Source organism: Zalophus californianus, chromosome 5, assembly GCF_009762305.2.
Source record: "Zalophus californianus isolate mZalCal1 chromosome 5, mZalCal1.pri.v2, whole genome shotgun sequence".
Classification (NCBI taxonomy): Eukaryota; Metazoa; Chordata; class Mammalia; order Carnivora; family Otariidae; genus Zalophus; species Zalophus californianus.
In genome coordinates, this window is record NC_045599.1 from 88,223,699 (window position 1) to 88,249,780 (window position 26,082).

Below are 26,082 nucleotides of genomic sequence, written 5' to 3' on the forward strand. Positions count from 1 at the left end.
CACCTCCCTTTCTACCCCACTACCGAATGGCTGTCAGAATCCGAGTCAGCCAGCAGCACTGTGCTTGGGCTTTACTTCTTTACAGAACGTTTTCTGATTCCCAGTGTCCTCTTACCTCCCCATGCAGTCTGTCTACCTCCTTTGAGTCACTGCAATTTGCATGAAACTCTCTTGGGGAATAGGGACTTTTTTTTTTTAATCTTTTGTGGCATCTACCACAGAGTCTGCACATAATGAGTGTTTAATAAATTTACTTAAGTGGATGGAAAAATTACTGAAATAGAATGTTACCCAGTGCTGATAAGTGAGTTTTCTTAGTCTCTCAGATATTAGCAAATATTTTAGGACTTCAGAATGGTGTGTTTAAAAAGAAAACAATTGTTTTATAGTTGTTTTAAAGCCAGAGTCTTTAGTATTATATTGACAAAGAGGAAATTCTAATATAACTAAACAGTATATTTTCAGTTAAATCTAAATAATTTCACAGCATACTCTACCTATTCTTTCTTTACTTTAACAATATAATGGCTCTTATGAAAAGCATTACTGAAATAACTAATGTGATTTAAGAAATGAATTTAGAATAATCAACGATATTGTTAATATGAGACTTCATCCTTTTAATAACTCACAATAGCTGCTAATTGGGACCTCTGATATGCCAATAACTGCGCTAGAAGTTGTGTGTACATTTTCTCTGATCTTCTCGAAAACACTGTGAAGTATTCTTGTCCCACTTTTTTAAAAGAGAAAACTGAAGCAAAAAAGGTTTAGGGAGCTGTTGCATATTTAAATTGGACTTCAACCCCAGGTCTGTCCAACATCAACGTGTAGTTCTTACTATAAAGAAAATCTAATATTCACCAGTACCATTGCATGAGAACTAGCAGCTAGAATACCATTGCCTTTTGAAGTGACTTATGAATGATAATATTAAGACCTTGCTACATTTTTGAATGCCAGCTACTCTCCTATACATGTATTATTTCATTTAATCTTCACAGAGAAAACCTTGTTAGGTAAATTTCTCCATTTTGTAACTGAGAAAACTGGGGCTCAGAGAAATCAAATAACGTGGTAGTGTCACACAGTTCATTCATAAGTGGTGGAACCAGAATTTGAAAGCCCCGTTTATCCACAGTTCTATACTACCTTCCTAAAACATTAATATCTAAGAGTAATGTGTATTTATTTAGAGTTTGTCAGCCTCAGCATTCTTGACTGGATAATTCTTTATTGCAGGATGTTTAGCAGTATCCCTGGTCTTTACCTAGTAGATGCCCATAGCACTTCCTCTCACAGTTGTGACCACCAAAAATGTCTCCAAAACATTGCCCAGAGTGTCCTAGGAGGGCCAAAATCACCCCTGATTGAGAAGCACTGATTTATAGAGATGATACATTCTTTACATAATAGCCTCTACTTTTATGTAATGGCTCTGGCTTTGAAATGAGGCTAGGCACAATGCAGGAGAACTGGGTACTCTTTCCAGTTTCTATTCTACTTCTGAATAAACCCTTAGAATTTATTTCAGAGAGTAATTGGTGCTTACTGGATGCTTTAAAAAAAGAAAATTAAGAATCCTAGCGTTGTACTCCCTATGTGATCATGGCATTCTTCTTTTTATGACAAAATATTTTTATATGTTTAAGGGAGAAATCATACTTTTAACATTATAATCTGGCAAGGGTTAGTGATTGTCGAGAACTAGTACTTAGTAAATAATAATTGTTGAAATTGTTTTCTATTTACTGATTATAGTTGTAAATTAAAAGAAGTAAAAGTTTTAAGTTATGTAAAATATTTAAATAAACCATATTCCTCATTTTGTGTGTGTGTGTGTATGTGTGTGTGTGTGTGTGAGATATCAATTGTCATTCACTATAACCAGCTGATCCAAACAGCACTTTATGTGAGAACCTACTTTCTCTTTCAACACTGTATGCCACCTACTTCTATTTACTCCTATAAACAAATTGGTGATGGATTTTGAAATAATACTCATTATTTCATCCTAGAAAGGGGTTTTGAGTTTTTTCTTTTTAATGAGTTACAATAAATATCCCATTCATCACTTCATTGGTGTTAGCGTTTGGATATTAAAGTCATAATTTTGTTTCTAAACTCATTTGGCCCACAGGTGGAAATGGTGTATTCATTGTTGTCAATGCTTGGTACTCATGATAAGGATGATATGTCGCGAACTTTGCTAGCTATGTCTAGCTCCCAAGACAGCTGTATATCCATGCGACAGTCTGGATGTCTTCCTCTCCTCATCCAGCTTTTACATGGCAATGACAAAGACTCTGTGTTGTTGGGAAATTCCCGGGGCAGTAAAGAGGCTCGGGCCAGGGCCAGTGCAGCACTTCACAACATCATTCACTCACAGCCTGATGACAAGAGAGGCAGGCGTGAAATCCGAGTCCTTCATCTTTTGGAACAGATACGAGCTTACTGTGAAACCTGTTGGGAGTGGCAGGAAGCCCATGAACAAGGCATGGACCAGGATAAAAATCCAAGTATGTTCCCTATAGTGCATGTTACAAAAAGCAAATGTAAACGTTTTTTAAGTGAAAACTTTTTTTAGGTAGTATGTTGTCTTTATGAGTTGGAATGGGAAATTTATAGTAGCCATCTACACTGCTCACATAGTTTAAAACTTAGGTCTGTATTTTTCTAGAAAAAAAAATAGTAAAGGAAGATGTTACATGCAGTACTATGCAAAACCAAAAAAGAACAAGAGATTAAGAGAGATTTATAGTCATAGCATAATAATCTAGAAAGAACTTGAGCAATTATGTTTCCATCCCTTCCATTTTATAGATTAAGCTCAAGAATGTGACTTTAGTTCCTTCAGCTGTTAGTGACCAAGCCATAATCTTTACATTTGCACAACACTCTACTCAGTGGGTACAGAGCTATGTTAAATCTGTTATGTTATTTGAGCTTCACAACAAACTACTGGAGTAGGAAGGGAAGGTATTATCATCTCCATTTTACAGGTGAAGAAACTGAGGCTCAGAGACACTAAAAGACTTGCCTGTAGCCTCGTAGCTAGTAAGTGGTAGAGCCAGGAACAGAGGCCAGATCTTCTGACTGTCAACCAGTGCTCTTCCCACTGCACCCTCCTGCTTCAGGCGATAGGTCCCAGTTGCTGGGGGTGATCAGCCACCCAGCTCTTTGCGGAGAAACCCTGGGCTACCAACTCCTCTCCATCAGGAGCAGGGAAGTTAGGAATTGGGACCCTTGGGGGCATAACTTACTTCATTCCTGTAGCAAGAACCAAAAGCAGCAAGTATATAAGGTAAGACCTTCCTTTTACCTGATAAGAACACACACACAAACACATACACACACACAGGACAGGGGACAGTTGTATCATCAACCTGTTGATTCAGGGAGCAGGAGAAGGGGTGATGGTGAGAACACCTTCTATGAAGCTTTAGCAGATTTTTTTAGCTTAGGGATAAAGGTGAATTTATTTAAAATTTACAAATTTTCAAGAATAAGAAAATAGCAGAAATAGTCCTTTATATCTTTTTGTCCTAGGGATAAGGAAAACTAATAAGATACTTTACTGAGAGAACATTGTCTTTCTGGATTTTTTTCTGTGGGTATCCACAATTATGTAATAACTTGTATTTTGTGATCTTAATAACTGTTCTCAAAATGCTTAAAGTAAATTAATATTACTTCTGAAAAATAGACTTACTTTTAAATTTTTATTTCAAATAATGAGCTTTGAAACTGTGTGCATGGTATTAAATGTGGAGGTACATTTTCTTGGACATCTCTTCTTTATAGATTCTTGTTTACTGTCTACATAGTAAGCTTTCTCCACAGGTTTGTGCTAGATTTCTTTACTATATTTGTACACAAATAAGTGCTTTTAACCCACACTCGTGACAATAGTTTAAATAAAAATTATAACAAAAACAGCTTTATACCAAAGTGTCTTTATTCTTTTACATATTCAACATAATTTTAAATTATTATTTGAGTTACAGTATAAACCTGCAAGGGATTTATCATAACAGAGTTAGTTAAAGGAAGATAAGGAGTAAACATTTTTCTGGAACCAAGAAAAGCCCTTTACTCATATTATCTTTTCCATGTTGGTAGTATTTATCTATCTATTCAGCAAATATTTGTTGATCTGCTAAACTATTATGCATTAGGGATATATTAGTGAGCCCTGCTTTTTTTTTTAAATATAATAAACGTTGCTTTTGAAAAAAACAAAGCATTATGGTTTATGTCAATTTTATTTTTTAGTGCCAGCCCCTGTTGAACATCAGATCTGTCCTGCTGTGTGTGTTCTAATGAAACTTTCATTTGATGAAGAGCACAGACATGCAATGAATGAACTTGGTAAGACAGAAATGTTTCTTAATGCCATAGAAGGGTACTGAAGATTTTTCATCATCGTTGAATTGGGTATAAGGCCACTAATTTCTGTTACCACCTTCTTCCTTCTTGTAGCAAATGATTATGCCCTGGTTTCCAGAGGAGAAAAGGTTCTTAATGCTAGAATCTGCTACCCTGTATAAGCTAACTTGGCTTTTCAAAATCTTAGCCAACAATTAGAAAAATTACTAAGTGGGCCACTCCTTGCCCCTGTTGCCACAGTAGACCCTATGTGATAGTTGTTGGGGAGGGTAATGTAAATTATTTTGAAATGCGGAGCTACGTGATTGTTCTTGAATTCAGTCACTTCTGATGGACACCAGAAGAAATTATTATTAAGATTCTCATTTCTCTTCATGGTTATCAGTACTTACTGGATTTTCATGATAAGTCGCATGGTATCTTTGAAACTGGTTAATGAAGAAAAGCATTATGCTCTAATTTAAGTTAGAAATATTCCACTAATTTTGGAAGGATTACTCTTTTATGTATGTGTTATCACACACTCTAAACCTTTTATAACCTGCATTTTTGTGCACCCCATTTGTCATGTAACGGTTTTTCTTTGATTTCTAGGTTCATTTTGCACATGTGGTATTTATAAATTGCACCATGCTGAGCCATCCCATGTGAACTGGATCTGTCTAGTTGTGCCACAAGCAAGAACCATACACTGAGTTCCCATCTTAGTGCAGCTGTGCCCTTGCTTTTTGTGCTGTTTATTTTACATTACATCCCAGCCCCACTCTGTATTCCTACCACCCTCATCCTGGTCATTCATCATTTATCTTAAAAGTCACAAAATCATGAGACTCTTAGACGCAGAAAACCTGCACAGCCAAAAATGAGTGTTGTCCCCTTCAGAGTCATCACTATGGGGGACGGTGTACTTTGTGATCTCAGGCCTGCCCTCCAGCCATGCTTTTCTTCCCACAGGCCCTCACAGTTGGCCCATCTGATTCTCTTTCCTTCCCCCGTCCCCCAGCCTCCTGTGGAACTGAGTGTGGTCTTACGGGTTCTCCCCTCCTCAGCAGTCTCAGCATTTGTGAAAATTTTATGTTTGGTTATTTTTTTAATGCTAGTAATAATGGGAAGCAGATAAAAATCTTGAATAAACAAGAAAACTAATCCAGTTTTAAACTACAGCAAAGGTTTTTCTGTAAATGTCCCTGTGTTCCTCCAATGAACTGTAGACTAGGACTGACACATGAATCATCTGAATTTCAAAGTAAAACCTAGACTCAGTATTTGTTCCTCTTCCTTCTTCAGGTAGGAAGGCTACCCGGGGCATTTCATCACAGGAGCTAGGGCAGGGGCTTTCAGGTGAGGAGCAGGATGGGGCCTCTGGGGGTGTGACTGTTGGGGACAGAGCCACAGGGGATTACTTTCTTCTCATTCCTAGCCTCTAAAGTTGCACAAAGCAAAAGGTATATCAAGGTTTGTGGATTGTGGGGAGATGGAGTAAGGAAGCACAAGGTAGGTATCTGACAGTGAGGGATAAGGAGGAATGAAGTCCCAAATAGATGAAGGGAAATTCCTGAGCCCAGTCAGCTGGGACTGTCATTTGTACGTACAAGAAGATTCTACAACTTATCAAAGTCATTTAGGTTTGCACCTGTTAGAGTTGGAGGTTTTAGACTATGCTGTCAGTGATGTATACATTGATTAAGTCCCAGCTCTGTCCCAGAAACTGTGCTAGTAAAAATGGTGAAGATATGGTTCTGACTTTAAAGGAACTCAACGATTTATTTGTATTAGTACTTCCAAACTAGATCATAACAATCACAGAGATACTTGTCAAACCATATAGATTCTCTGGCCCGGTAGCAAGCAAGCTTAGTAAAGCAGAATCTCCAGAGGGGTACCTAGAAATCATTTAATTAGTTAAGGCCCAGGTGATTCTTCTGATCAGTAAATTTTATGAAATACCAATATATAGAATATTTATGTTGGGCCCCTAATGTTTTTTTAGAATGAGGCATTTCATGCTAATGGTGACTATCTAACCCAAGTAAAAGGAAAATAATACACTTTTTAAAACTAAGTGTCATCTTTCTGTTATCTTTTTTATATACATAAGTCTAAGGGTTCTGTTGCATGGTTTCTATTGAAACCATTGGTCCTCTACTAGCTTTAAGGTTATGAGATCGCACATTGGATAATATCTGGTCCATGTGGACCACTTTTTTTAAACATAGACCCCGAGCAAAATGTGAAAGAATATGCTTATCATCTTTGCATTACCTTGAAATAGCCTAACTTTTCTAAGGGCAATCTCAGTCATGAATTCACATCATACTTTTGTGAATCCATTTGTAATTTTGACATATGAATTTTACTCATTGCCTTAAAATTTACAGAAAGTTTTCATTTGCCTGAAATCATAAAAGACTCTCTTTTATCTGATATCCTAAATTTTATTGAATGTTCTTTTTTCTTCATGGTTTTGTTGATACTGACCATATCCTTCTTTAATCTTTGTTTTCAGAATCAAGTCCTAAGTGTTTTAGTTTTTCCATTCAAAAAAAACTTTCTTCATTTAGTGCCTTCTTGAGACCTTCTTTATTAGATTATTTCACCTTTCTTAAGAAAGTATCACAGACATTGCCACACCACGCAGGACTTTATATAGGCACAAAGCATAGTGTGTTTGTTTTGGTATCAATAGCCTGCTTTATAATGATCAACATCTTGGTGATCTCACCAGTATACAGGGCCATGGTCTTCAGATCATCAGTCACTCCCAGGTCAATTTCCTGAGTCAAAACCCTCAGTTCTTTTACTGGCTCCTCCTCTTTTACTCAAGTATTAAATGGTGGGAATTCCTCAAAGCTGAAGGTTTTCTTCATCTCTAAACAATATCCTCCAATCCATAGCTTCAGCTACAGTGTTTTTCAGATTTACATGTTAATCCACATTCTCTCTCCTGAGTTTTAGACACACTATCAAATTCTTCATCTGACATCTTCACTTCGATGGTTTTTCAGACATTTTTAACTCAACCGCCCCAACTGAACTTGTTATCTCCTTCAACTCCAAATCTCTGTCTCTTCCAGGGTTCTTTTTCCCAGAAAATGACATGGCAGTCCATCCAGTTCCCAGGCCCGAATCTCGGAAGACGTCCCATGACTCTATCCTCCTCATCCCCTGCGTCTAGTAACTGAGTACTCTAATTCTGCATCTTAAATCTGTCTCAAATCACTGCTCTTTCCATCCCCAGTTCAGGCCACTATCTTCTCTCCTACTCTGCAGATCTTTGTCTTGGCTCCCCACTTCCAATTAACCATTCTGCATCCTGCAATCACAGAAATCTATTTAGAACGTACATTTAATTAATTCCTTCCCCTGTCAGAGATCCTTGTTGTGACATATAAAGTCTTGCACGATACGGCCTCTACCCATTTTGTAGCCTCATCTCGAGATCTTCTCCTTATTGCTGTGTATTTCTTGCACATACGGTTTCTCATCTGCCTAAAATGCTTTTCTGTTATTCCTGCCCCACCTGTTTTAGATAACTCATTCATCCTTTAAGTCTTTCTTAACCTAAACATTATTTCCTCGGCCTTTTTCTTGATACTCTTAATGTAGGGTAAGTCCACCTGTTACCTTTCCCTGTGCTTCTACACAGTCTGTTTTGCCTAAATTAGTTGTTCAGGGTCTGCTTTTGCTCTAATGTATAAGCTCTCCATAAAGATAGTGACTGTATTGTGTTCACTCACTGGCTATGTATTTTTCCATTATCATGGGTGGATGGAAGAAAATCTTTCTAAATATGGTTTGGGTTTTCCTTAACCAAAGTAATTTTCACTTACCTACAGTCAAACTCATTTGTCATTGTTGCTAGTCATAAAGATTTTCACCAGTCTTCCTACAGTTAATTCTCCTGGCTTGGAATTCTTGACCCAAGTTAGAACTTTGTTTTACAAACTTGTGGATTCCTCTACATACTGACCCTTCTAGATCATTTATGAAAATACTAAACGTACAGGTCTTCTTCCAAATTAATAACCTGACTGTTTAGACTTAGAATTTCCAAGAATCGCCTGTTTATGTTCATCCTCCTTTTTTCTGTCTAAGCCACGTCTCTGTGACAAAACAATATCCCCAGTTCCATAATGATTAATATTGATGATGAATATTTTGAATAGCTTCCATGATACATTTTTATTTTTATTTACTCGCTCACCATTTTGCTTTACCTTTGTTTTGGGGTTTTGTTTTGTTTTTTTTTTGGTTCTGTTTTGTTACTACCCTTTCCTTTCTATCTTTCCCTTTCCTTTTCCTTTGTTTTTCTCCTTGCCTTCCTAGTGTTGACCACTGTGGGCATTGTCAGGCATACCCAGTGATGGGAATCAAGGGGAAAGAAAATACTAAATCCTAGCATAGTTGGTATTTGACACTTGTGCGTATCAAAGTAAGAAATTTTTTTAAATATATAAATAATAAATAATAAGTGGTTTTATAGAACTTAGTAATAAGTTGAACAGATAATTCTTTTTCATTAAAAAAATAAGCTTTGCTTCATGCACAGTTTCATTTAAAAGTCTCAGGATTCCTAAGGATAATTATTTGGCAAATAAAAAACATTAAAGTAATTAGGCCACAGTGTATAACATTGAAGAATGTTTGTAAAGTTGTAATAATAAAAATAAGTTACCCTTTTCTGCGTCATGCAGGAACACCTAGTGTTAGAACATAGCCTTTTTCATCAATGACAAGATATAATATATATGCAGTAAATAGAGTATAATGCACACTTCACTCAGTAAGGCAAGTGTCTGGAGGGTGGAGAGAACTGGCAGAAAATGGAGTCATTATCAGTTGTATTTTGAGCATTACACAGAAGTTCTTTATAACAGTTTTTGTAGCTTGTAATTCTAAATATGTATTTAAACCATATATTCTCTTTCTTTGAGATGTTTTCCTAATAATTAATTTTTAAACTTGGTGCCACTTGTTTTATTTTAGATTACTGTCTTTTTCCTCTTGCCCTTTTTAAATTAGGGGGACTACAGGCCATTGCAGAATTATTGCAAGTGGACTGTGAAATGTATGGGCTAACTAATGACCACTACAGTATTACATTAAGACGATATGCTGGAATGGCTTTGACAAACTTGACTTTTGGAGATGTAGCCAACAAGGTATGTTTTATAAGATCCATTTCTTAAGATATCTCTGGTATGAGTTAGTTTCATACAAACCAGTTTTCACTAATTTTCTTTTTTCACTCTCCTCATTAAACACTGATTAAAAAAAAAACAAAAAACTGAACTTCACACACCACTGCATAGTTTTACTCAGTAGGTTGTCTTATGCCTAAAGAAAGGCAAAAGATGGAACACAGTGGGTTTATGTAATTGCATTTAAAATACTATTCCCAGGAATGAGAACAAGTGTCTAAAAATTCTCATGACAGATGTAAGTGTTATACATATATTGCTTCCGTCCAAAGAAGAGACTTTACTTTAAAACCCTTTGCTTATCATTTCTTATCATTTACTCATTTTTCCAGTTTGTTAGGAAAGGAACAGATCGCAAAAGACTTCCTTTCTATAATCTGGTTCCGGGGATTTTATGGGTAAAATATTAGGATGATTAAAATGAGACAATTAAAACTAGATTTGCAGTTCATTAGTCAAAAATAAAGCACAGCTTCAGGTTGTCTTGTTATTGACCCTCTGTTCCATTTCTCATTTTACAGGCTACACTCTGCTCTATGAAAGGCTGCATGAGAGCACTTGTGGCCCAACTAAAATCTGAAAGTGAGGACTTACAGCAGGTACCAGTTAGAATTTCAAATGTTTTTCTTGGATATTAGTGAGTTAATATCCTGATTTAGATTAACTTAAACTGTGGCTCAGTATTTAGTGTCTCATGTTTCAATTATGGTTACATTAACACCAGAATAAAGGAAAATAATTATATTGTAGAAATTCCTTTTGGTACTGTATTAGCATTTAGGAGGAATTTCTTTATTAGTAGATGTCTACTCTTACCACTAGCATTAAAAACAAAACAACTATAAATTATTTTATATTCAAATCATTCTAAAATTAATTGCATTTGCAGGTTATTGCAAGTGTTTTGAGGAATTTGTCTTGGCGAGCAGATGTAAATAGTAAAAAGACATTGCGTGAAGTTGGAAGTGTGAAAGCATTGATGGAATGTGCTCTGGAAGTTAAAAAGGTACCTTTGAAAACATTTAACATTCTAATTTGGATTTCATTTTTGGTTGGTTTTTGCTACCCTTTCCCACCCTTGAGATTCCCTAATTTCTGTCCTGCTTATCTCACCAGTTCTTAGTCTTAGACGACTCCAAACTCGTCAAGTGTTAAGATGGAAAAGATTGTACCAAGCAGCCTAGGTTAAGTCGGGGTTTTTCGGACTGGACACTATTGGCATCTTGGACCAGATAATTGTTTGTTTTAAGGGACTGACCTGTGTTTTGTAGGATGTTTAGCATCTTCGGCCTTTGCCCGCCAGATGCTAATACGCTTCCCCTCAGTCATGACCGTCAAAAATGTCTGCAGCATTACAAAGGTGCCCCGGAGGGGCAGAGGGAGAAAATCACCCCCCGTGGAGAATCACTGTGTACATGGGGTCATTGTTACCTCTTTGCTCTCCAGAGTCCTTAGTTTTGGTAGTCACCATACCAAGAGGTGATCAGACCCAAAGGTAAGGAATTCCTCAAATAATAATTTGTTTACAAAAAGAAATATCACCAGGTGGCATATCTACTTCAGAAACCAAGCTAATTTAAAAAGGAAAAATTAAACTTGAAATTTGGGAAGGACTAAGCAGGTCTTCCTAGCTAATCTGGGCTTCTTTTACCCAACCAGTCCCACTAGACCTACAGTCTACATTTTTCTCTTCAAAATTTCCTTTTTAGGGAAGGCAAAGAAGTTTCAGTTTTTATTTGTTTATGTATTTTTGTGAAATTATTTTATACCTGGAAACCCCAAGAAAATCAACTGAAAAATCATTAGAAATAAGAAAAGTATTCAACTAAAAAAATGGTTATAATGATAATATTCAAATATACTTAGGATCTGCACAAAAATACCTTTGAAACATTCTTGAATCAGCAGAACACTTGTATTTCTTGCAGGAAAGAAGATACACAAAAGGCCCTTAAGCACTTGAAAAGATACTCAGCATCATTAGTCATGAGGGAAATACAAATTAAAACTGCAGTGGGGGGGGGAAAACTATAGTGAGATACCATTACATATATTATATTGGTTAAAATGTAAAAGATTAACCAAGTGTTGTCAAGGATGTTAAGCAGCTGGAATTCTCATGCACTGCTGGTGGGAATGTAAGATGGTATATCACCTTGAAGAACCTTTGGCGGTGTTTTAAAGTTAAATATATACCAACCACACAATCCAGCCATTCCAGTCCTAAGTATTTACCTAAGAGAAACCAAAACTTTTATTTGCACAAAGTCTTAAACACAGATGTTCACAGCAATACTGTTTGATAGCCAAAAACTAGAAGTAATTCTAAAGTCTATCAACAGGTGAATGGGTAAACAAATTATGGGATGTCCACAATGTAACACCATTTGGCTATTTAAAAAAATGAACTATTGATACATGCAGTAATCTATAATGACAGAAAACAGATCAGTAGTTGCCTGGGGCTGAGAGTAGATTACAAGAGGGTACTAGGAAATTTGGGGGGATGATACAAATGCTTGTTATCTTGAATGTAGTGATGGTTTCATGGGTATGTTCATACATCAAAAGTGATCATATTGCACATGTGAAATATGTGCATGTATTGTTCTCCAAGTATACCTCAATAAAATTATACCAAAAAATTAGTGTCCACGCTTTAAGACTCCTAGTTAAGTGTGTATATTTTCAGAAAGATTTAACGTGTTTGTATGTATTATGGGAATTTGTACATGTTGCTAAGAGTTCATGATTTTATCTTTCAAGGACCTCAAAGATCTTTATACAAATAGTTGCTACAAACTGAGAAAGCTAAAAGATTCCTCCTACTGAGAAATGCAGAACACCATAATAAATGGAAAGACATACCCTGTTCTTATAAAGGAAGAGTAGTATTTTAAAAGATCATCATCCATAAATTCATCTAAATTTTTTTCCTTTTTTTTTCTTTATTTTTTTAAAAGATTTTTTTTTATTTATTTGACAGAGAGAGACACAGCGAGAGAGGGAACACAAGCAGGGGGAGTGGGAGAGGGAGAAGCAGGCTTACCGCGGAGCAGGGAGCCTGATGCAGGTCTCCATCCAGGATCCTGGGATTGTGACCTGAGCCGAAGGCAGACGCTTAACGACTGAGCCCCTATAAATTTTTTTTCATCTATAAATTTTTAATGTAAGCCCAATCTTAGAAAAACTGGCTCAGCAGAAATTTATAATGTCTCCAATTCTGGTTTGGGCCTGCTTCTGGTTAACAGTGGTAGAATTTACTTTTTTCCTCCTTTTCTGCATTCAATGCAATAGTCATTCTGAACATTCTCTTTTTAATTCATCATCTCTTCCTTTTCAGCTTTACTACTAATGACCAGGAGAGTCAGAACTACCTTCCATATCCCCATGCATTGCCTCATTTTAACTTCATTAAGCAGGCTCCTACTTTTCTACACAGAACCTTTCCTTCCCTGCACTCTGTGCCCCAAGCATTGCTGTTTACTCAAAGCTGTTAGTCCCTGGGTGTGTGGCTGGCTCAGTTGGTTAAGTGTCTGTCTGTCTTTGGCTCAGGTCATGATCCCAGGGTCCTGGGACAGAGTCCTGCATCAGGCTCCCTGCTCAGCGGGGAGTCTGCTTCTCCCTCAGCCCCTCCCCCCTGCTGGTGATTTCTCTCTCTCTCTTTCATTCTCTCGCTCTCAAATAAATAAAATCTTAGAAAAAAAATACATTAGTCCCTTACTCCTATCTTCTGTATCTTCTCTACTGAGTACAGAGATGGCTTTTTTGTTTCAACTCTCTCTATAAGAAGCCCAATGTTTTGAAAATTAAGAAAACAAACAAACCAACAACCTTTCTGTTGCTTCTTGTAACTCCTGCATTGTTTCTCTTCTTCCTGTAGCAACCAAAACACTGAACAAGTCACCAGCTCCATTTATTCACTGTGGCCATACCTTCTTCAGTTCCTTCTAATTTTGCTCCCTAACAAAATCTAGGTTTATAGTTTAACTGGGGTTTCTTTTCTACACCTGTATTTGATACTTTTGAATCACATACCTTATTGAAATTCCTTCCTTTGTTTTTACCACCTATACTTAAAACTTCTAATCATTTCTCCTCTAATTCTAACTATAAAGCTTCTTTGAAACAAAACCCTTTCCTCTACACATAGTCTCGTAGAGAGTAACTTGCATTTTCCTACCTTTACCTCTCCCCTCTGACCTCTGGGCCATTTGTAGTTGAGCTCACTTATACCTCTAAACTGTTGCTGTTTTCTCTGTTCCCAGGATATTTTGAATGTCCCATCTTTACCTCAATCACAGTGTAATTAAAATTGAGCTCTTAACCTTCTCACATCTTGATTGGTGAAAGCACTTCTTCCCTGCCTCCTGATAAATAGTATTTACTCCTAGATTCTCTTAATTTCCTGATGAAGAGAATAAGGTGGCTAGCTATTTATTGGGTCAGGCCCAAAGTGTTTGCCCTGACATTCAAGGCCACCTTTTACCATCTCACCTGACCTAACACTGCTCCCCAGCATGGACCTGGATCTCCTCTGTGTCTTCTTTCTATTCTTCAGTCCTCCCTTGCTGATTCCCACTTCCATGCCAGGAGCACCTGTCTTCTCTCTGAAGGTACAGGTCTTATCTTCTACAGAGCTGCTCTCCTCCATGAAATATATTATTTATTTTATTAAATTCAGGTAGCAGTAATCTTTCCTTTGTTCATGGATGGTTTTGCTTCCCCCCCCCCCCCAAGTAAACTGTTAGCAGGTATCAGCTTGCCACATTGGTATCCTCTGGAGTGCCTCTAATTGTGATAGGCACAGAGTAGATTTTTAATGAATGTTTGTTCCTTAGTTGATTTATAGTAACAAGAAAAGCTGATATCAGGATTATGGCGAGTTTTAACCAAATATCCTTAATTATATACTCAGTATTTTGTTTTTGTAGCAATTACAATTTGACAGTTTGCTATGATGTTATATACCAAGGAAGTTCTAGTTTCTGGAATTACTTTGTTCCTTTGGGAGTTTTAAGAAATTGGAGTTTTTCAGTATGCTTACTTTTTAATAAGTTATATTGTTACTTTTGAATCAACCACATATAAGTATATATGTGTGCTTTTTATACAAACAGAATATTGTACATACTGCTCTGCAACTTGATCTTTTTATTTAATAATATGTCTTAGACATCTTTCCATATCAGCTTGTAGAGGGTTGGGGTTTTTTTTCCTGGTTTCTATTATCATGCAAATTTTCTTTTCAGAATGCACATCACTTCTGTTTCATATTCTAATATGAGCTCTTATAAGATACGTGTGTCATCTAAACACTTAGAATAAAGTTGAAAAAAGTCATTAGTGTTGTGTTCTGCTTGTTCTATGGGGATATCATTTACTTAAGTTCCATTTGGTATTTTATCAGTTTTTCTAAATGGAGAGTGCCTGACTTTGCCCATGAGAGGTGAGCAGCAGGGGAGATAAGTAATAACAATAACAACTTATTCAATAGAAGTAAACATAGAATTTGTAAGAGGCATATTCCAACTCTCATTAGATGACACATGTTCTATTTCTTAATAGGAATCAACCCTCAAAAGCGTATTGAGTGCCTTATGGAACTTGTCAGCACATTGCACTGAGAATAAAGCTGATATATGTGCTGTAGATGGTGCGCTTGCATTTCTGGTTGGCACTCTCACTTACCGAAGCCAGACAAATACTTTAGCCATTATTGAAAGTGGAGGTGGGATATTACGGAACGTGTCCAGCTTGATAGCTACAAATGAGGACCACAGGTAAATACAGCATTTTATATTACTTTTAAATGAATTAGTGTAGAATTCATACCCTCAAAAAGACCCAGTTCTAAGCAGTGTTTTGTGTAATTGTGCAAGTGCTAAGCCAAATTATATTACAGTGAAAAGGTAACTATTAATTCCTAACATGTTAGTATATTTATTCTAATAAAAGTTTATAGTATAAAGATGTGTAGAAGTAAACAAATGATAAGTAAGAGGTATAACCCATATGAAGGGAAAAAAAATTAAAGTCATGAATACTACAGAGAACAAAATCCCAATTGTATGTTAGTATGGCATAAGGGAATATAAGGTTTATAAAAAAACTATGGGTATGATCCAGAGAATCCAATAGATCTTTTTTTTTTTAAAGATTTATTTATTTATTTGAGAGGAGAGCCAGGGGAAGGGCAAGAGAAGAGGGAGAGAATCTCAAGCAGACTCCCTGCCAAGTGAGGAGCCCAGCGCAGGGCTTAATCCCAGGACCCTGAGATCATGACCTGAGTCAAAATCAAGAGTCGGACATTTAACTGAACCGAGACACCCAGACACCCCCAATGGTTCACATTTTTCTAATGGTGTCTTAATATCAATCATGTTAATATTATTTAGCCAACAGCCATTCATCTAGGGCTATGAAACCTAAGAAGGCATCTCGGATACAAGGCACACATTTTCATAACTTGGGCTTGTGTTTTATCAACAAAAATATGGATATCTTGGGGCGCCTGGGTGGCTCATTTGGTTAAGCGTCTAACTTGATTTCGGCTCAGTTCATCATCTTGGGGTCATGAGGGCAAGCACCTCGTTGGGCTCCATGATGGGTGTGGAGCCTGCTTGGGATCCTTTCTCTCCATCCTCTCCCCCCTCTCAAAAAATATATACATATGGGTATTTTCACAGCATATTTATTTATTTTTTATCCAGTATTGCTTCTCATTTTCAGAAAGACCATGAGGTACTTTTAGTAACAGAACTTGTAAAGAATGTGAACATCTTCTCTTTAAGTATTTGATGCACAGACAAGCCTTATAGCCCTCTCTGCTATGCAAAGAAGATCTCTTAAATTCAGTAAGCCCTCAGGCGTCTGCCGGGCTGCTGAGAGAAGATTGTTGTGTTAAAGCTCCTTGTACACCCTTGCCAATCAGTTTTAAAGCCCTCTAAAACTGCACATGGTATCATTAAACTTAAGTTTACTGTGCGTTAAACAAGCTATAGCTCTTTCAAGTCCCGAAGTTCATTATGCTAACTCTCTCAACCCTTGTTTTTATAGTTACCTTTATATTTTCAAAACGTTTCATTTGAGGTAACAACTACACACACAGTTTGACAGAGCACACTTCTAAGGGGGATGGCATTATCACAAAATCAATCAGGAGCGTAGAGGTTATTCTAAGTCAGTTTGCCAGTCTAGGAGCTTACAGTGTGCTCCCTGACTACATAAAGATCGATCGATTGATTTGTCTACCTCTTCCAAGATGTCTTATAGTCAACATTGTGGAACTCATCCATAGATTAAGTTACCACAAAGTCCCTGTTCAGCATAAGATCTTATGATACATTCATTGGGGAACTCTGTCACCATGTAAATAAAGCAAATGTATCTGCTCAGGAATTATTTTAAAGAGAGTGTGTGAGTGGGGGGAGAAGTGGAGGGAGAGAGAGAGAGAATCCTCAAGCAGACTCCCTGCTGAGTGGGGAGCCTGACACAAGGCTCTATCCCAAGACCCTGAGATCATGACCTGAGCTGAAATCAAGAGTTGGATGCTCAACTGACTGAGCCACCCAGGCACCCCAGGAAAAATTTTAAAAGCTATTGGGTCAGGGGCACCTGGGTGGTTCAATCCGTTAAGCGTCTGCTTTCGGCTCAGGTCATGAGCCTGGAGTCCTGGGATCGAGCCCCATGTCGGGCTCCCTGCTCAGCGGGGAGTCTGCTTCTGCCTCTCCCTCTGCCTGCCACTTCCCCTGCTTGTACTCTTTCTCTGCCAAACAAATAAATAAAATCTTTTAAAAGAAGAAGCTATTGGGTCAGAATAGGAAGTGCAGAACAGATTAAAATTAACACTTTTACTTCTTTTAGTCTGACAGATGACTATTTTTAAACAATAAACATTAAATGAAGTAGGAATAAAAGGAGATGTGAAATGCTTGAAATTTGTAGTATTATTTGGGGCAGTTTTATTATGCCTATTAATAAGTTTTAGTAGTTATCTTTAGATTTAAATTTGTTTTCTAACCTTTTATTTGTTATAATAAGGAGATTTTTACCTTAATTTTGGGATCTCTTATTTTATTTCAGGCAAATCCTAAGAGAGAACAACTGCCTGCAAACCTTATTACAACACTTGAAATCTCACAGTTTGACAATAGTCAGTAATGCCTGTGGAACCTTGTGGAATCTCTCAGCAAGAAATCCTAAAGACCAGGAAGCATTATGGGACATGGGGGCAGTCAGCATGCTCAAGAACCTCATTCATTCAAAGCACAAAATGATTGCTATGGGAAGCGCCGCAGCTTTAAGGAACCTCATGGCAAATAGACCTGCAAAGTATAAGGATGCCAATATTATGTCTCCTGGTTCAAGCTTGCCATCTCTTCATGTCAGAAAACAAAAAGCCCTGGAAGCAGAATTAGATGCTCAGCATTTATCAGAAACTTTTGACAATATTGACAATTTAAGTCCCAAGGCCTCTCATCGTAATAAGCAACGACACAAACAAAGTCTCTATAGTGACTATGTTTTTGACACCAGTCGACATGATGATAATAGGTCAGACAATTTTAATACTGGAAATATGACTGTCCTTTCACCATATTTAAATACTACAGTGTTGCCCAGCTCTTCTTCATCAAGAGGAAGTGTAGACAGTTCTCGTTCTGAAAAAGATAGAAGTTTGGAGAGAGAACGAGGAATTAGCCTAGGCAGCTACCACCCAGCAACAGAAAATCCAGGCACTTCTTCAAAGCGAGGTTTGCAGATTTCCACCACTGCAGCCCAGATTGCCAAAGTCATGGAAGAAGTATCAGCCATTCACACCTCCCAGGAAGACAGAAGTTCTGGGTCTACCACTGAGGTACATTGTGGGACAGAGGAGAGGAATGCACTAAGAAGAAGCTCTACTGCCCACTCACATGCAAACACTTACAACTTCAGTAAGTCGGAAAATTCAACTAGGACATGTCCTATGCCTTATGCCAAATTGGAATATAAGAGATCTTCAAATGATAGTTTAAATAGTGTCAGTAGTAGTGATGGTTACGGTAAAAGAGGTCAGATGAAGCCTTCCATTGAATCCTATTCTGAAGACGATGAAAGTAAATTTTGCAGCTATGGTCAATATCCAGCTGACCTAGCCCATAAAATACATAGTGCAAATCATATGGATGACAATGACGGAGAACTAGATACACCAATAAATTATAGTCTTAAATATTCAGATGAGCAGTTGAACTCTGGGAGGCAAAGCCCTTCACAGAATGAAAGATGGGCAAGACCCAAACATATAATAGAAGATGAAATAAAACAAAGTGAGCAAAGACAGTCAAGAAGTCAAACCACAACTTACCCCGTATACACCGAGAGCACTGATGATAAACACCTCAAGTTCCAACCACATTTTGGACAGCAGGAATGTGTTTCCCCGTATAGGTCAAGAGGAGCCAATGGTTCAGAAACAAATCGAGTAGGTTCTAATCATGGAATTAATCAAAATGTAAACCAGTCTTTGTGTCAGGAAGATGACTATGAAGATGATAAGCCAACCAACTATAGTGAACGTTACTCCGAGGAAGAGCAACATGAGGAAGAAGGAAGACCAACAAATTACAGCATAAAATATAATGAGGAAAAACATCATGTGGATCAGCCTATTGATTATAGTTTAAAATATGCCACAGACATTCCTTCTTCACAGAAACCACCATTTTCATTCTCAAAGAATTCATCTGGACAGAGCACTAAAACTGAACACATCTCTTCAAGCAGTGAGAATACATCCACACCTTCATCTAATGCCAAGAGGCAGAATCAGCACCATCCAAGTTCAGCACAAAGCAGAAATGGTCAGAACCCAAAAGCCACCTCCTGCAAAGTTCCCTCAATCAACCAAGAAACAATACAGACATACTGTGTAGAGGATACCCCAATTTGTTTTTCACGTTGCAGTTCATTATCATCTTTGTCATCAGCTGAAGATGAAATAGGATGTGATCAGGCAACACAGGAAACAGATTCTGCTAATACTCTACAAATAGCAGAAATCAAAGAAAACAGTGGGACTAGAACAACAGAAGATTCTGTGAGTGAAGTTCCAACAGTGTCACAGCACATTAGAACCAAATCCAGCAGACTCCAGGCTTCTGGTTTATCTTCAGAATCAACCAGGCACAAAGCTGTTGAATTTTCTTCAGGGGCCAAATCTCCATCAAAAAGTGGTGCTCAGACACCTAAAAGTCCACCAGAGCACTATGTTCAGGAGACTCCACTCATGTTTAGCCGATGTACCTCAGTCAGTTCACTCGATAGCTTTGAGAGTCGTTCGATTGCCAGCTCTGTTCAAAGTGAACCCTGCAGTGGAATGGTAAGTGGCATCATAAGCCCCAGTGACCTTCCAGATAGCCCTGGACAAACCATGCCACCAAGCAGAAGTAAGACCCCTCCCCCTCCTTCTCAAACAGTTCAAACAAAGCGAGAGATACCTAAAAACAAAGCCCCTACTGCAGAAAAGAGAGAGAGTGGACCTAAGCAAGCTGCTGTAAACGCTGCGGTACAGAGAGTCCAGGTTCTTCCAGATGCTGACACTCTATTACATTTTGCCACAGAAAGTACTCCAGATGGATTTTCTTGTTCGTCTAGCCTGAGTGCTCTGAGCCTCGATGAGCCATTTATACAGAAAGATGTGGAATTAAGAATAATGCCTCCAGTTCAGGAAAATGACAATGGGAATGAAACTGAATCTGAGCAGCCTGAAGAAGCAAATGAAAACCAGGAAAAAGAGACAGAAAAACCTACTGATTCTGAAAAAGATCTGTTAGATGATTCAGATGATGATGATATTGAAATACTAGAGGAATGTATTATTTCTGCCATGCCAACAAAATCCTCACGCAAAGCCAAAAAACCAGCCCAGACTGCTTCCAAATTACCTCCACCTGTGGCAAGGAAACCAAGTCAGCTCCCTGTGTACAAGCTTCTTCCATCACAAAACAGGTTACAAGCGCAAAAGCATGTTAGTTTTACACCAGGAGATGACATGCCGCGGGTATATTGTGTAGAAGGAACACCTATAAACTTTTCCACAGCTACATCTTTAAGTGATCTAACGATAGAATCTCCTCCAAATGAGTTAGCTGCTGGAGAAGGGGTTAGAACAGGGGCACAGTCAAGTGAATTTGAAAAACGAGATACCATTCCTACCGAAGGCAGATGTACAGATGAGGCTCAAAGAGGAAAAACCCCATCTGTAACTATACCTGAGCTGGATGACAATAAAACTGAAGAAGGTGATATTCTTGCAGAATGCATTAATTCTGCTATGCCCAAAGGAAAAAGTCACAAGCCTTTTCGTGTGAAAAAGATAATGGACCAGGTCCAGCAAGCATCTATGTCTTCATCTGGAGCTAACAAAAATCAATTAGATGGTAAGAAAAAGAAACCTACTTCACCAGTAAAACCTATACCACAAAATACCGAATATAGGACACGTGTAAGAAAAAACACAGACTCAAAAAATAATTTAAATGCTGAAAGAACTTTCTCAGACAACAAAGATTCAAAGAAACAGAACCTGAAAAATAATTCCAAGGACTTCAGTGATAAGCTACCAAATAATGAAGATCGAGTCAGAGGAGGTTTTACTTTTGATTCACCTCATCACTACACGCCTATTGAAGGAACTCCATACTGTTTTTCACGAAATGATTCTTTGAGTTCTCTAGATTTTGATGATGATGATGTTGACCTTTCCAGGGAAAAGGCTGAATTAAGAAAGGGGAAAGAAAATAAGGAATCAGAAGCTAAAGTTACCAGCCACACAGAACTAACCTCTAACCAACAATCAGCTAATAAGACACAGGCTGTTACAAAACATCCAATAAATCGAGGTCAGTCTAAGTCCATGCTGCAGAAGCAATCCACTTTTCCACAGTCATCCAAAGACATACCAGACAGAGGAGCAGCAACTGATGAGAAATTACAAAATTTTGCCATTGAAAATACTCCAGTGTGCTTTTCTCGAAACTCCTCTCTAAGTTCTCTTAGTGACATTGATCAAGAAAACAACAATAACAAAGAAAATGAACCTATGAAAGAGACAGAGCCCCCTGACTCACAGGGAGAACCAAGTAAACCTCAGGCATCAGGTTACGCTCCTAAATCATTTCACGTTGAAGATACCCCTGTTTGTTTCTCGAGAAACAGTTCTCTCAGTTCTCTTAGTATTGATTCTGAAGATGACCTGTTGCAGGAATGTATAAGTTCTGCAATGCCGAAAAAGAAAAAGCCTTCAAGACTCAAGGGTGATAATGAAAAGCATAGTCCCAGAAATATGAGTGGCATATTAGCAGAAGATTTGACGCTCGATTTGAAAGATATACAGAGACCAGATTCAGAACATGGTTTATCCCCAGATTCGGAAAATTTTGATTGGAAAGCTATTCAGGAAGGTGCAAATTCCATAGTAAGTAGTTTACATCAAGCTGCTGCCGCTGCCTGTTTATCCAGACAAGCTTCATCTGACTCAGATTCCATCCTTTCACTGAAATCAGGAATCTCTCTGGGATCACCATTTCATCTTACACCTGATCAAGAGGAAAAACCCTTTACAAGTAATAAGGGCCCACGAATTCTAAAACCTGGGGAGAAGAGTACATTGGAAACTAAAAAGATAGAATCTGAAAATAAAGGTATCAAAGGAGGGAAAAAAGTTTATAAAAGTTTAATTACTGGAAAAGTTCGATCTAATTCAGAGGTTTCAAGCCAAATGAAACAGCCCCTTCAAGCAAACATGCCTTCAATCTCTCGAGGCAGGACAATGATTCATATTCCAGGAGTTCGAAATAGCTCTTCAAGTACAAGTCCAGTTTCTAAAAAAGGCCCACCCCTTAAGACTCCAGCCTCCAAAAGCCCTAGCGAAGGTCAGACAGCCACCACTTCTCCTAGAGGAGCCAAGCCGTCAGTGAAGTCAGAATTAAGCCCTGTAACCAGGCAGACATCCCAACCAGCTGGGGCAAATAAAGGGCCTTCTAGATCAGGATCTAGAGATTCCACTCCTTCAAGACCTGCCCAGCAACCATTAAGTAGACCTATGCAGTCTCCAGGGCGAAACTCAATTTCTCCTGGTAGAAATGGAATAAGTCCTCCTAACAAATTATCTCAGTTGCCAAGGACTTCATCCCCTAGTACTGCTTCAACTAAGTCCTCGGGTTCTGGGAAGATGTCATATACATCTCCAGGCAGACAGATGAGCCAACAAAACCTTACCAAACAAACGGGTTTATCCAAGAATGGCAGTAGTATCCCAAGAAGTGAGTCTGCCTCCAAAGGACTAAATCAGATGAATAATAGCAATGGATCCAATAAGAAGGTGGAACTTTCTAGAATGTCTTCAACTAAATCAAGTGGAAGTGAATCTGATAGGTCAGAGAGACCCGTATTAGTACGCCAGTCAACTTTCATCAAGGAAGCTCCGAGCCCAACCCTAAGGAGAAAATTGGAGGAATCTGCTTCATTTGAATCTCTTTCTCCGTCTTCTAGACCAGATTCTCCCACTAGGTCCCAGGCACAGACTCCAGTTTTAAGTCCTTCCCTTCCTGATATGTCTCTGTCCACACATTCGTCTGTTCAGTCTGGTGGATGGCGAAAACTCCCACCTAATCTCAGTCCCACCATAGAGTATAATGATGGAAGACCAGCAAAGCGCCATGATATAGCACGCTCCCATTCTGAAAGTCCTTCTAGACTTCCGATTAATAGGTCAGGAACCTGGAAACGTGAGCACAGCAAACATTCATCATCCCTTCCTCGAGTAAGCACTTGGAGAAGAACTGGAAGTTCATCCTCAATTCTTTCTGCTTCATCAGAATCCAGTGAAAAAGCAAAAAGTGAGGATGAAAAACATGTGAACTCTATTTCAGGAACCAAACAAACTAAAGAAAACCAAGTATCCACAAAAGGAACATGGAGAAAAATAAAAGAAAGTGAGATTTCTCCCACAAATAGTACCTCTCAGACCACTTTCTCAGGTGCTGCAAATGGTGCTGAATCAAAGACTCTAATTTATCAAATGGCACCTGCTGTTTCTAAAACAGAGGATGTTTGGGTGAGAATTGAGGACTGTCCCATTAACAACCCTAGATCCGGAAGGTCTCCAACAGGAAATACTCCCCCAGTGATTGACACTGTTTCAGAAAAGGGAAATCCAAACACTAAAGATGCAAAAGATAATCAGGGAAAACAAAATGTAGGTAATGGCAGTGCTCCCGGACGCACCGTGGGTTTGGAAAACCGCCTGAACTCCTTTATTCAGGTAGATGCTCCAGACCAAAAAGGAACTGAGGCAAAACCGGGACAAAGTAATCCTGTCCCTGCATCAGAGACTAATGAAAATTCTGTAGCTGAGCGTACACCATTCAGTTCTAGCAGCTCAAGCAAGCACAGTTCACCTAGTGGGACTGTTGCTGCCAGAGTGACTCCTTTTAATTACAATCCGAGCCCTAGGAAAAGCAGCGCAGATAGCACTTCAGCCCGGCCGTCTCAGATCCCGACGCCAGTGAATAACAACACGAAGAAACGAGATTCAAAAACTGACAGCACAGAATCCAGTGGAACTCAAAGTCCTAAGCGCCATTCTGGGTCTTACCTTGTGACATCTGTGTAAAAGAGCTGGAATGATGAAACTTAGAAAATTATGTGTTAATTGCAACTGCTATGTAGAAATTTTGTTTCAAATGAAACTTTAAAAGACTGAAAAATTGTGTAAATAGGTTTGATTGTTAGAGAGTTTTTGTTCTGGAAGCCATATTTGATAGTATACTTTGTCTTCACTGGTCATATTTTGGGAGGCACTCTTGATAGTTAGGAAGAAAATGGTAAAGCCAAGTATATTTGTACAGTATGTTTTACATGTATTTAAGTAGCATCCCATCTCATCATCCTTTAATTATTGCTTGTCTTAAAATAACACTACAGATAAAGGATATGATATATTGCTGTTCTCAATCATTTCTAGATTATAAACTGACTAAACTTACATCAGGGAGAAATTGGTATTTATGCAAAAAACCATTCTGTTTTAGTCCTTGTGAGTCCATCTAACATCATAATTAATCATGTGGCTGTGAAATTCACAGTAATATGGTTCCCGATGAACAAGTTTACCCAGCCTGCTTTGCTTTACTGCATGAATGAAACTGATGGTTCAATTTCAGAAGTAATGATTGATTAACAGTTCTGTGGTCACATTATGTGCATATAGATAGCTATGGTATAACAATTTACACTATTTTGTGCTCAAAACAAAACAAAAACAAAAAATCTGTGTAACTGTAAAACATTGAATGAAACTATTTTACCTGAACTAGATTTTATCTGAAAGTAGGTAGAATTTTGCTATGCTGTAACTTGTTGTATATTCTGGTATTTGAGGTGAGATGGCTGCTCTTTTATTAATGAGACATGAATAGTGTCTCAACAGAAACTAAATGAACATTTCAGAATAAATTATTGCTGTATGTAAACTATTACTGAAATTGGTATTTGTTTAGAGGGTCTTATTTCTTGTTTGTATTAATAATTTTCAAAAAGGCCTCTTTTAAAAGCTTATATAAATTTTTTCTTCAAATTCTATGCATTAAGAGTAAAATTCCTCTTACTGTAATAAAAACAACTGAAGCTAACTGTTGGCATTTAACCATTCCATGCATTGGCACTTAACCATTCCTGAAGCTTTTCTTAAATGAGATTAGCTTAGCACTCCCAATGTTTAATATTTTTTCTTATTCCACTGGAGTTGATTCAAAACAAATTCATGTAGTAGCAGTGTGAACTACCTAGCACAGGACTGGACGTTGAACATAATAGGCCTACATAGAATATTTTCTTTATCTTAATAGAATTCTCTACTTGAAAAATTAATGGATTATTCTTAGGTGTAAGTAGTCTCTTCCAAGCCTGTCTTGGAATGTAACTGTCTTGTCCCTTCATCTACCCTCTGTTGCTACTGGGTCCAGAATGAACACCTTTTATCACCCTGTATGTTAGGGCAAAATTCCAGCAGCTCATTGTAATCAGCATTTTGCCATGCTCAGAAAATGCAAATCACGTGGAACTTCAGGGGTAGATTTAATACCATTAAGATATTCAAGACTATTTAAAAACCCCTGCCCGTTAAGGAAAACTTTGTTTTTGGTGGGTAGAGTTGTGGGGTACATGTTCAGGTGCCCCCTTCCTCTCAGTGCAGGGAGATCCTCCTTGAAGGAAAGGGAGATAAACCGATACACATATTAACAGGTGATTTAATGTGTCTTCCTAGAATTTGTCCTAAATGATGAGAGGGTGAGAATGATAAATGCTCACATATTTGTTGAATAAATGAAGCCTTACTTTTAATGATAAAATTCATGCGCTCTGCATTTGGGGAAGGGAAAAGATATTTAGGTACGATGGGGCGCTGGGAAAAGGGGTTGAGAAGGAGTAAGCACATCTATGT

The 26,082-nt window shown here is 38.0% G+C and overlaps 1 protein-coding gene across 6 annotated transcripts in view; it reads left to right on the plus strand.

The window, feature by feature from the left end:
• APC (APC regulator of WNT signaling pathway) overlaps positions 1-25,111 on the plus strand; it is a 129,461-nt gene extending 104,350 nt beyond the window's left edge. For 2 of the 6 annotated variants that reach the window (XM_027604725.2, XM_027604728.2), the window contains 8 exons: positions 2,141-2,519; positions 4,276-4,371; positions 5,677-5,730; positions 9,412-9,551; positions 10,112-10,189; positions 10,480-10,596; positions 15,159-15,373; positions 17,676-25,111. In XM_027604725.2, coding sequence (XP_027460526.1) covers positions 2,141-2,519; positions 4,276-4,371; positions 5,677-5,730; positions 9,412-9,551; positions 10,112-10,189; positions 10,480-10,596; positions 15,159-15,373; positions 17,676-24,252 — 7,656 coding nt within the window. In that variant the 3' untranslated portion in view covers positions 24,253-25,111. The remainder of the gene's footprint in view (positions 1-2,140; positions 2,520-4,275; positions 4,372-5,676; positions 5,731-9,411; positions 9,552-10,111; positions 10,190-10,479; positions 10,597-15,158; positions 15,374-17,675) is intronic. The other 4 variants (XM_027604729.2, XM_027604726.1, XM_027604727.2 and 1 more) reach the window with 4 other exon arrangements.
• The last annotated feature ends 971 nt before the right edge of the window (positions 25,112-26,082 follow it).